The sequence below is a fragment of the Pelobates fuscus genome, chromosome 3 (assembly GCF_036172605.1).
Source record: "Pelobates fuscus isolate aPelFus1 chromosome 3, aPelFus1.pri, whole genome shotgun sequence".
NCBI lineage: Eukaryota > Metazoa > Chordata > Amphibia > Anura > Pelobatidae > Pelobates > Pelobates fuscus.
The window spans coordinates 234,965,567-234,978,183 of NC_086319.1; the positions used below are offsets into that span (position 1 = coordinate 234,965,567).

The 12,617-nt window shown below is 42.7% G+C and overlaps 1 protein-coding gene across 2 annotated transcripts in view; it reads left to right on the forward strand.

The window, feature by feature from the left end:
* SEPHS1 (selenophosphate synthetase 1) overlaps window positions 1-12,617 on the forward strand; it is a 72,842-nt gene that overhangs the window by 39,893 nt on the left and 20,332 nt on the right. For both annotated transcript variants that reach the window (XM_063445450.1, XM_063445451.1), the window contains exon 3: window positions 12,007-12,110. In XM_063445450.1, coding sequence (XP_063301520.1) covers window positions 12,007-12,110 — 104 coding nt within the window. The remainder of the gene's footprint in view (window positions 1-12,006; window positions 12,111-12,617) is intronic.

Genomic DNA, 12,617 nt, shown 5'->3' on the forward strand with positions numbered 1-12,617 from the left:
CCTCACTACCAAGCACCTTGTTTCAAAATATTATCATGGCATTCATTTCAAACATGGTATGCATAGATAACACACAAATGAAAATGTATGCACATTTGCACAATTTATATTTTTAGTTTATTCGGTTAACCATTTATAGAAATTTGGTGTTTTTCTTGTGAATGAAAATCTTTAGCCATTATGCAGCATTCCTTACCTTGCTAGTGTTTCACACTGGGCCTGAAATGTTGGTGTAGAAGTAAAAATATAAATATTCTATTGTATATGTGACAAAAAAAGATAGATACAATTGTCAAATCAACTGCTTCTTGGTATTTATAAGAATCCGAATGTCGGAGTGCAATAAGAATGTCTGCATTTGAGCATAATGCCCACGTGCAGTAAAACACTTAAATCATATATTTCTAAAAAATAAAAGTATTTAAAATGTGATCTAACAATCTTTTATGAATCTCTAAAATGATAATGTAAAGCGAACAATGAATATCCCTTGCACTCCCTCACTGTAGGTATGATCCATTGAAACTTAATTTACCGTTTGTCCTGAAAATCTTTGAAAAACACAGCCTGTCACTTCCAGTCATTAATGAGTGTAATGGGCTAAAAGCAGAGAAACTCATCCTCTATACCAGGGATCGTGACCTACAACTCCCAGAATTATTTTAGTGCGATAAATGGCCAGAGAATCACAGGTGTTGTCGTTCAGCAACATTTGCGGGACTAGAGTCTGAGATGCTTTTATTTTTTCCCTGCCCCTAAATTCTAGGCAGACGAGCCAAGTTTTTCTTTACAAAGATAAGGAGGGTGGATGTTATTTATGTATTGTTTTGTATTTTTACAAAAACCTATAGCTTTCCATTCCAAAAACCTTTGAAACGTAAGTTGTTGATGATTGGTGCAAACTATGGAATACCGCCTTCCCTCCCACCACCACCACCTTTCACACTTTGTATGATTAGAACTGCTCCTTTCGTTTCTTTCACGTTTGTCAGCAGGAATCACATGGATGAGCCATCTGCATAGGCATTAACTTTGTGCTGGCCAGACCTCCTTTTCTCTGAGGTGTTTGCACAGTGATGCAAACAAAGTAAAGATTACCTGCAGACACAATCTATCAATGAAACCGGATATGTATGACTTCATTTCATGAGGTTAAAGCACTCTAGCCAGGATTACAGAACCTGCTAGTTAGTGTATAACCCTCTAGCTTGCAAAGACACACATCTTTATTACGTGACCTTTTAATACATCCTGTTTTTTTTCATGTGAATCTAATTTAGAAAGTCTTAAAGGGACACTGTAGCAATCAAAACAACTTTAGCTTAATGAAGCAGTTTGACTGTATAGATCTTGCCCCTGCAGTCTCACTGCTCAATTATCTACCAATTAGGATTTACATCACTTTCTGTTTATACAACCCTAGCCACATCTCCCCAGGTAGTAAGTCACACAGCCTGCATGGGAATTTTTTTTTTTTTTTAATCAGCTGTGAACTTTTTTTTTTTTTTTGTAAAGTCACTTTTTATTGTAAGGTATGAACAGAATAAATAAGCAAACATGGCAGTCAGCTGATATAGAAGTGGGACACGCAGGTCCCCATGTGGGTGACATCAATAACATATGATTTGGATAAGCAGCTCCACTATAGTGAGGCATATATTCGTTCGTAGAGAGAAAGTGGGTACCTTGCTCCATACGGTCCGAAAAACCTTATTAACCAGTTTGCCTATATATAATCAGTGGAGTGTTAAGAGTTAACTTAATTGCGTATGAACAACGGGACGCAGAGGTCCCTTCAACAATTGGTAATCGTGACCATAATGGGTCTGTCGTAGCGTTATTATTTATCATTTCGTTTTTATTTTCATTACCTAGTCGTTTACCAAAATATGTTTTTCCTTCATTATTTATTGCCTTACATTTATAACTTTATGTGGCAGTGTTGCCGTCCGTGTTAATCGGAGTCTGTGTGGTGTTGTATGTGTGGAGTGATGTGCCGTGTGGTGCATCTCCCCTTTTGACTGGGCCACCCTTGTGTCCATGGTTCCTGTTGGCCAGTTGCCTGACTCCCCTGTGAGTCGGAGGGGGGGTTGATCCTCTGCGTTTGCTTCTATAGAGCATATGTTGTGTCTGTCATTTGAGGGCTAGTGTGGGGTCAAGTTCGCCCCTGAGATTGCGGTTTCCCCTCCAGCTCCCACAGTCCCGTCAACACCAGGTAGCTACGTGGTCGTTGGGGCGGTTGTTTGGCGTGAGCTATTCCAGGGGATGTCAGGTATCTAATCTGCTGTCTAGTGAGGTCCTCGATGTTTTCTTCATGCGGTTGACCCCGTGATTCGGGGTATGGTTGCATTGTTGTGTGCTGTCCCCCCTCCCATGTTTTAGGAAGGCACAGTTTTTCGTGTGCTATCCTGGCTCTATCCCCCTTCCATATGCATTTAAGGATCGCGGTCCGGAGCGTTTTGAAGAAAATTTGTGGGATTATGTGCGCGAATGTGTGGAACACATAGAGTATCCTGGGGAGGATATTCATCTTTACAACCGCGATATGTCCCTGCCATGAGATGTGGTTGTAGTTCCATCTTTTGAGGTCCTCCAGGACAGTGGACAGGAGGGGTGTGTAGTTATTCGCGTACAGATCTTTCGCGTCGGGGGTAACCTGTAGCCCCAGGTATTTCGTGCTCTCCGTGCACCAGTGAAACAGGAATTGTCGTCGTAGCCGCTCGCATTCTTCCCCTGGTACCGTCACATTCAGTAACTCGCACTTGGGTATGTTGAGTTTGAGCCCCGATAAATTGCCATACGTCTGGAATTCTGTCATAAGGTGGGGGATCGATTCCAGGGGTTCAGCTAGGAAGAATAGCATGTCGTCTGCGTAAGCGGCAACTGTAAAAACTGGTTTGGAATCGTCACAGTTAAATCTTCTTAATTTCTTCTTGTCTTCAGTTGATTGATATATATATATATATATACGTCTTTTGTATATATAGTCTTGGGCCAAATGCTCGCCACAATAATATATGTCTATATTATTGAAAAGTAATAATACGCAATCTGACTTACGGTTTCTTCAGGTTTATTCTTAGTTACTGATACATAATAAAACAACAAAGGATGTTACAGGATAATGGATGTTCAACAGCAGATGGTAATTGCTGGACTTCTTTACACCCTTACATATTTACATCGAGAGAGAGCCCAGAGAGAGACCAGAGCCTAGAGCGAAGAGAGCGAGACCTCGTGTTCCTCTGTTACTATATAAAAGTGCCCATACTGACGTCAGAGCATACTCTTGCCATATAAGGACAAGACCCCAAAATCCACATTCCAGAGCTCTCAGACAAAGAAACCCTTGTGACTTATTGATACCATCTGTTTCTTATGTCAATCCACACATCCATATATATAATCAATAGAAACATAGAATATGCAATATTCTACAGCAACCTTGTGTTCCTGCGTTCTATGGCTGAAGCCTAGTATCCTGGGGTTCCTTCGTATTCTATCCAGGAGTGGTTCCAAGGTGAGCGCAAATAGAAGCGGCGAGAGTGGGCAGCCTTGCCTGGTTCCGTTCTTTATGTTGAAGCTATCTGTGAGTGCCCCATTCACTCGGACTTTAGCATTTGGTTGATGATAGTGTTGCGATCCATTGCAGCATCTGGTCTCCGATGCCTGTTCTCCGCAGTGTTTCCATCATAAATCGCCAATCCACTCTATCAAATGCTTTTTCTGCGTCCGTGGATAGCAGAAGTAGCTTCTTCTTAAGGTGTTTCACTGCGTGTTGGAACACAAAGAGCCTGAGGGTGCTGTCTCTGGCCTCCCTGCCTGGGATGAACCCCGTTTGGTCCGGGTGGATCAGTCGCGGCATGTACGTCTGTAGTCGAAAAGATAGTATCTTCGAGAAGAGCTTGACATCTGTGTTGATGAGCGATATCGGGCGGTAGTTCCCCACTTGTTCTGTATTTTTGCCCGGTTTCGGAATCACCGTGATCGTCGCTGCTAGGGATTCCTTGTGAAAGGATGCTCCTTCCCGTAGGCTATTTAGTGCGTTAACCAATTTCGGTACCAGTTCGTCGCTGAACTTCTTGTAGTATTCTACCGGGAAACCATCCGGGCCTGGTGCTTTACCGTTCTTAGCTACTTTTAGGGCTAGTTTGACCTCCTCTTCAGTCACCGGCGCGTCAAGCGTTTCTGCTTCCTCCGGGGTGAGGGCATCAGGGCTGAAGTCCTGCAGGTAGTTCACTGTGTCCGTTTGTTTTTGCGCGGCGTTTGTTTTCAGGGAATTGCGACAATCTGCCTCGTCTGGTTCGCAGGACGTGCACCTGGGCCCTGTTTTGCGGACCCCGCAGCATTTGGGCCAGCAGTTTCCCACCCTTGTTGAAATGTCTATAGAAGAATGCTTTTGAGCGTTGCAGTTGTCTTGCATACCTGTGTTCTATGATGTCTCCTTTTTGCGACGAGGTCTCTATATGTCTGGTCACGTTGGGATCTTTTATGCCTCTGTTCCAAGGCCGCTATCTGCTGGGTAAGGTCTCTTAGTTGTTGTCCTGCGTCGTTTTTTCTTCTGCGCTGCTATCCGTATTAGGTGTCCCCTCAGGATGCTTTTGTGCGCTTCCCAGATCGGCATGCCTGACAGTGATGGGGGGGCGACCATCCGCCTGTGCGTGGTGTCAGGTATGTCTGCTAACGGCAGTTCAATTCGTTTGGTATGGTGTGAACTTTCTTTAGAAGTTTTTATCTCCTGCTCTGTAGATTGAACTTTAATCACATACCAGAGTCTCCTGCATGGTCTAGAAGGCTATTAACAACAGCAGGTAAATTCTAAATTAAACAGTGTGCAATAAAGGAAGTGTAAACATTAGATCTCACATTAAAGGAAGTGTTTAGGAAGGATTGTTAGTCACCTGCATGGAAGTGTCACTAGGGTGCATAAGCAAAGTGATTTAACTAAATGGTAGATAATTGAGCAGTGAGACTGCAGGGGCATGATCTGTACACCAAAACCACTCCATTAAGCTAAAGTTATTTTGGCGCTTGGTGTTCCTTTAACCCCTTAAGGACCAAACTTCGGGAATAAAATGGAATCATGACATGTTACACATGTCATGTGTCCTTAAGGGGTTGAAGCAGTGATGACTAACCTTTTTGAGCCCGAGTGCCCAAACCGCAATACATGCCAACTTTTTTTTTCCTTAAAGGGACACTATAGTCACCTGAACAACTTTAGCTTAATGAAGCCGTTTTGGTGTATAGAACATGCCCCTGCAGCCTCACTGCTCAATCCTCTGCCATTTAGGAGTTAAATCCCTTTGTTTATGAACCCTAGTCACACCTCCCTGCATGTGACTTGCACAGCCTTCCATAAACACTTCCTGTAAAGAGAGCCCTATTTAGGCTTTCTTTATTGCAAGTTCTGTTTAATTAAGATTTTCTTATCCCCTCCTATGTTAATAGCTTGCTAGACCCTGCAAGAGCCTCCTGTATGTGATTAAATTTCAATTTAGAGATTGAGATACAATTATTTAAGGTAAATTACATCTGTTTGAAAGTGAAACCAGTTTTTTTTTTTCTTTTTCAATGCAGGCTCTGTCAATCATAACCAGAGGAGGTGTGGCTAGGGCTGCATAAACAGAAACAAAGTGATTTAACTCCTAAATGACAGTGAATTGAGCAGTGACATTGCAGGGGAATGATCTCTACACTAAAACTGCTTTATTTAGCTAAAGTAATTTAGGGGACTATAGTGTTCCTTTAAAGTGCCCACAAGGCAATTAAACCCAAATACTGAGGTTTAAGTTTAGAAAAAACAACTCTTACTGTTGTCCGAACTAATAACTTTTGTTTTAAAAGAACACAGAGAGTTCAATGATACAAATTTTAAATAATGATATAAATAGATAAAATTAAGCTTATATTTATTAGGGGTACTGCTGTGGGGGGGTAGGGGTACTGCCGTGGGGGGGTAGGGGTACTGCTGTGAGGGGGGGTAGGGGTGCGGTGGGGGGTAGGGGTACTGCTGTGGGGGGGTAGGGGTACTGCTGTGGGGGGGTAGGGGTACTTCTGGGGGGTTGGGGTGCTGTGTGTCAGTATCCCCCCCTCCCTCCTTCTTACCTTTAATGAAGTGGGGGGGGGGAGGGGGACACAGCCATCCCTGGTGGTCCGGTGGTGGTAAGCACTGCAGGGGGAGGGATCTGTGAAGCAGCTCCCCTGTCCTCCCACGCGATGCTGTGTGGAGCGTTGCCATGGTAACGCTCGGCAACGCTCCACACAGCATCGTGTGGGAGGACAGGGGAGCTGCTTCACAGATCCCTCCCCGTGCCTCCTGACACGGAAGCAGAGTAGGCGCCTGCCCAAAACAGGCAGGCAGGTGCCTACTCTGCATTGATGGTGAACCTATGGTTGCGTGCCACAGGTTCGCCATCACTGCTTTAAAGTGATACGTTGAAGAAGCATTGTGTCTGGTTAAATGCCTTTAGTCACCATTACAACTTAATCTAAATTAAGTTATGATGCCAGGAGGCCCCTGGGCGCGTTCTTACCTTCAGGGGTTAAACCATTCTCAAACAGTTTAACCCTAAAGTTGCCTCCAGGGCTGGTCTCCGCTTCCCCTCAAGCAGCATTTGTGGATGTCTATAATCTGAGCATGTCAGGCCCAAATGTTGGTTGCCTTACTGAATAAACAAGAGCAGAATAAAGCTATGACTAATCTAAAATCTCAAGGTGGTGATACACTCCTAACGTTTGATTTTTCCTGAGTGGATCTATTTGTAAATTTGGTGTGTGGGGAGATTGAATATCTGACACTGGGTAAATCTAATAATCAGAACCTTGGGGTGAAAAAGTCTTAAATGAATTATAAATAGCACAGGATATCATTATAAAAGATAAAGGAGGTAATTGAGTCCTCATGGATCATGACAAATACATGAATATTACATCTTGCAAGTTGCATCTGAACTGGTTATCAAAATCTAAGGGTGATCCTAAGCGAGTTAAGAAATATTCTGAATAATAGAAAAACAAACACAGAAGCAGAGATAGTGGAGCGATATAACCAACAGAAGTTCTGAACAATACCTTAGCCAAGGGGTAGGGGACCTTCAGCACTCTAGATGATGTGGACTTCACCTCCCTTACAGCCATAATGCTGGCAAAGCATCAGGGTAGATGTAGTCCAAAACATCTGGAGTGTGGAAGGTTGAATAACCCTGCCTTAGCTTATAACATTTTTTATTTATTTTTTGGATGAATTTATTTTAAATGGAAACGTAAATCTCGGGACACAAATAGTATCGGGCAACTGGGTCCACCATCTTTGTGGGCTCTTACATTTTATCAGGCTATTTAAAATCACAATTCTCAGCAAACAAATATGGGGAATCCGTTCCACCATATGGCCATATTTATTTTAAGCCCACCGCTAATTCACAGTACCTCAATATCAGTGGGTCCTACACCAATTTCAACGTGGGAGACAAATCAAATTGTGCTACTGTTTAATAAGCTGAAGTGTATTTTATTATTATAAATAATATTATATAATTTATTTATCACTATTTGATTAGTGTCCCACGTTAAAATTGGTATGGGGGTGCTTTCTAACGCTGTACCCTTTTTTAAAATTTATTTATTTTTTTAAATTATTCTTTATTTTTGCGGTCAGCGTTGACCTCTGAGCACATCACAACTGTGGGGCAAAAACAACAATGCTTACATATATGGTGTAACAATCCCATCAGTATAATAACCTATGTTTTATATTTGTAGTTGCTGCAAGACCCTGCATGCCGAGTGTGTTTGCTAAAACAGAGAGTTAGGGGAGCTTGTACAATGCTTTGTGTGCCTGCGTCTTGGCATAGTGAGGTGCTGACTGCGTGTTGCGCATATGGCACCGGTTTGTTGTCAATTATCATAACAAAAGCATCACGAAACTTGTAACTACGGCCGACTCCGGCCAGGAGGGTATATATAAAGGCTCTGGGCTTAGGCTGAACGTGGTATTAAACTTGTACGTAAATAATGGGGCTACTTGACACGTTCATTCTAGCTTGTGGTGGGGGTTAACTAGTAGGTTAGTATGCAGGGCAAATGCTTACGGAGCCAGGGTGCATGAGAGACTTAAAGTTAACATATAACTATAAAGAAATAAACAATATTGCGTTTGGCAGTAGCATCTTCCCTCCTTATGCCTCAAGTAGGCGAGTCAGTAGTCCCCGGTGCAGCCCTCCTGGGCACAAAGGGAACAATTCCCTCCAATGTCCAGGATGGCTGTGCGTTCTTCTGGCCGGTCTCCGTTGGTAGACCTAGGGATTGGAGGAACGGTGTTGCCTCTGAGATATGCAGCAGGAGGTGTGTCTTGTCGTTCATTTCCGCTATCAATCGGTGCAGGCCCCACTTGCATGGAATGGAGTGTTCTCACCAATAGCTGTTTGGCCTGTTTTGGCGGTAAGAGTGTAGAGATGAGCCTCCTGCAGTAATGGGGCAGTTAAGCATTTGAAATGGTGTCAGGAACACCACGTTTTCTCACGTTTCGTGCTTTAACCCTGTCCTCCATGTTTGCCATTTGTGCTGTTAGATCGTCACATTTTCTTTGTAATGAGCTTAAAGCGGCATCTGTGGTAGATTGTGCCAATTTGGTGCTTTCCATGTGTCCCTCCACTGATACCACTCTGTTAGTAAGTGAGGTGACTTCTTCCCGGATTAGGGCCATGTCTGCCTGAAACATATCTTTAATATCCTGCCTCAATGCTTGTATATCTGCCTTGGTGGAGGGAGCAGAATCACTCTCCGCCTGGGATGCTCGGGGCACGGAGCGTACCTGGGGTGAGGCAGGAAGCTGATCCTGGTGGCTATCGTCGTCTGACGATGCAGAGGAGTAGGCCCCCGCCGGCGCCATTTTGGAAGGTGCTGGCCGTGTGGTCGGGTGCATATATGCTCCAATATCTCTGGAGCCTGAGCCCAGATCTGCCCGGTACTTCTTATTCTTTTCCCCATCTGTATAGGAGTCCAGGGATCCCCACTGGACCCTTGCAGGTGAGATATTAGCCGCAAAAAGCTGCGGTGTTCGGGACCGGCTCTCAGAGCTGCACGGAGACACGTCTGGCTCGATCAGGTGCTAGCTCCGCCAACGCCTTTTTAATGAAGCAGTTTTAGTGCATAGATCATGCCCCTGCAGTCTTACTCCTTACTTCACTGCCATCTAGGAGTTAAATCGCTTTTGTTTCTGTTTATGCAGGCCTTGTCATCTAGACACACAGTCTACATTAAAAATTGTTTCATGTTACACCAGGTGTGACAGCACAGTGCATTTACTTTTAGATGGTTTTATTATGTTAGTAGAATTTTAATCATATAGACAGGAGACCCTAGCAGGCTATTAACAGAGCCAGAAATAAGAAATTCTAGGTTTAAACACACTGCAATAAAGCAAGTTTAAACATTAGATCTCTCTTTACAGGCAATGTGTAGGTTACATGGGGATGTGTGACGTGGGCAGCGTAAACAAAGGCATTTAACTCAATGGCAGAGAATTGAGTAGTTATACAATATGGGGGCACGATAAGTACACCTAAACCAGTCCAGTAAGCCATGGTTATCTTGTTGCTTATAGTGTCTCTATAAGATGCTGGGGGGCCAGTGCACTCCTGACACCATAATTACAACAGTGAGTTCTAGTGGTTAGAATCCTTGAATTGTTCCTTTAAATACTTTTTATAGAGAAGCACTGGATTCAGTGCTCTTCTATGACAAACATCGGGTTGGGGCAGTTAATGCCCCACATGCGCTGTAGGTGTCCAGTGGTTTGAGCAAAGATCTTCACTATTGGTGAAAGGCTGCTGTAATGAGCCTGTCTCAAAGCTGTATTACAGGTGAGTTTAAAGAGATACTTTTAATATTTTAAATACATTTACTTATAATGGTAGATTAAGTGTGTGTTCAGACCCCCCCCCCCCCCCCCAAATCCAATGCTTCCCTATGAAAAACCTTATTTACACTTTGTGCTAGGTCACAAAGCAGTCAAGAAGCGCACCCTCAGCAGGGAAGGTATAACTTAGTAGCTTTATTGAAGACTTCTATTCTTGGAAAACAAAAATATATTTATATTTTAAAGGGACACTATAGTCACCTGAACAACTTTAGCTTAATGAAGCAGTTTTGGTGTATAGAACATGCCCCTGCAGCCTCACTGCTCAATCCTCTGCCATTTAGGAGTTAAATCTCTTTGTTTATGAACCCTAGTCACACCTCCCTGCATGTGACTTGCACAGCCTTCCATAAACACTTCCTGTAAAGAGAGCCCTATTTAGGCTTTCTTTATTGCAAGTTCTGTTTAATTAAGATTTTCTCATCCCCTCCTATGTTAATAGCTTGCTAGACCCTGCAAGAGCCTCCTGTATGTGATTAAATTTCAATTTACATCTGTTTGATTCAATTTACATCTGTTTACAACAGGTTTTACATCTGTTTGAAAGTGAAACCAGTTTTTTTTTCATGCAGGCTCTGTCAATCATAGCCAGGGGAGGTGTGGCTAGGGCTTCATAAACAGAAACAAAGTGATTTAACTCCTAAATGACAGTGAATTGAGCAGTGACATTGCAGGGGAATGATCTATACACTAAAACGGCTTTATTTAGCTAAAGTGATTTAGGTGACTATAGTGTTCCTTTAAGATAAATGGGCACTTTTTAATAAGCTCAGTTCAGAGTTAATGAATAACCCTAAACGTACCACTAAAATAACTGTTGATCTGATTAATTTTAGTAAGTAGGTGACCTTGTGATATGCAGAAACCTAATAACACATAAAAAAATGGTTGGTATACACCTTTCAGGAGAGGCCGTAAAAGGACAACTAAAGTCACTGTAAAAACTTGTAATGCATTATTGCCAATAAAACTTACTCCTTATAGTTGTTTTATTTATATGTATTTTTGTTCCTTTGGTGGAACTTTATAAGCCTGCAGAATAAATATAACCTGGAAAGCTGTTGCAATAAATCCATTTAACCATATAATCTAAGTGATATGAGGTATCTGAGAATGTCCAGTGATTTTCAAAAAGAACCAATGAAAGGAGGTGAAGGTGTGTTTTTAATATTGTATATAATTATATCGTTATGAATAGTTTTACACTATTGGCTCCTCCCTGGCTTATTTTGCTTCTGTGTAACTCTTGTATGTGGACTGCTGTTGTATCGGACATGCTGGTAAAAAATTCCCTGTGGGGGTTATCCCCTCACATTATAGTGTGGTTTAACCCAGAGTCAGGCAGAAGTGACTCTGTTTTGTGAGTGTGGTCTGTGGGGAAAAGAAAGCGATATTGCACGATTTTTGTTTTAAGGTATTTTCTGCTCTACTATTGCATACATTTCCTAAAAAAATAAGAAATAATAAAATGGAAAAATCTTGAAATTAAAAGGGGCACTATAGGCACCCAGACCACTTCAGCTTTTTGAAGTGATATTGTCCCTGTTCCCCTAGCCACCAGAGGCAATGTTTTACATTGCAGGACTGTCTACCAGATGACGCTACTTCCCCTAAATGACACTGGACGTCCTCACGCTCTGCATGAGGACATCCAGCATCTGTGAAATCTCCATAGGAAAGCATTGATTCAGTATTGTCCCATGGACAGGGCCTAATGTGCTCGTTGTGCATGTGCTTTTGATTTCTCCATTCGGATGACATCAGAGGAGGTGGAGTGCGACCCAACGCCGAGGGACATCTGTGCTGGAATCGGGTAAGTAAGGTGTTTTTAACAGTTTGTCACACTGGGGACCAGATGGCACTATAGTGTGAGGAATACAAATCTGTATTCCTCACACTATAGAATCCTTTATGTATTTAAAGAAACTGCACAGTAAATGTGGTTGTCATTTGATTATAGTGTAAGTGTGTGTGTATATGTGGTGCATGCAGCTGGTATGAATTAAGCACTTAGTTGGTATATTTTCACTTTTCTTTTTGGTTTGTTGTATATCTTTAATATACGTGCTGCTTTTTTCATTTAGGAATTGGCATGGACACGTGTGTCATTCCATTACGACATGGTGGCCTTTCTCTTGTTCAGACTACAGATTACATTTATCCAATTGTAGATGATCCTTACATGATGGTAAGTAGCAATATATATATTTTTTTCAGTACCCTGTAAAAAGTGACAATATTTCTTGGATATCATGTTGATGGACAGAAGGAGGCTAGATATTCCAATATTAGAAAGTACCTTCCAGGCTAATTAATAAAAGTTTAGTCCTGCATCAAAACCACTTCATTGTTGTTAATAACATGGTTTAAGGGGGGCGGGGCTTGGCGGCCATGTCGAGCAGTTACAGAAAGCACGAGCTCCACCATTAGCTGAGCTGTTACCTGGCGGAGTCAGGGACCTTTTTTGCTCTTTGGGGAAACCCACCTCTCTTTGCTGTATCCGTGCTCTGAACAGTTTGACCCTGCGGCCTAGTGTGGGACAAGCTAGGAGTTGCGGCCAAGTCCTGTGTCCTCCCCCTTGGATCAGTGGGGGTCATACCAGTCTATGCTGCCACAATGCTCAACCTACTACTATCCCTTACCTATGCTGCCTCTGGAATCCTGGACAAATTGCTGGCACACAACAAGTACCGCT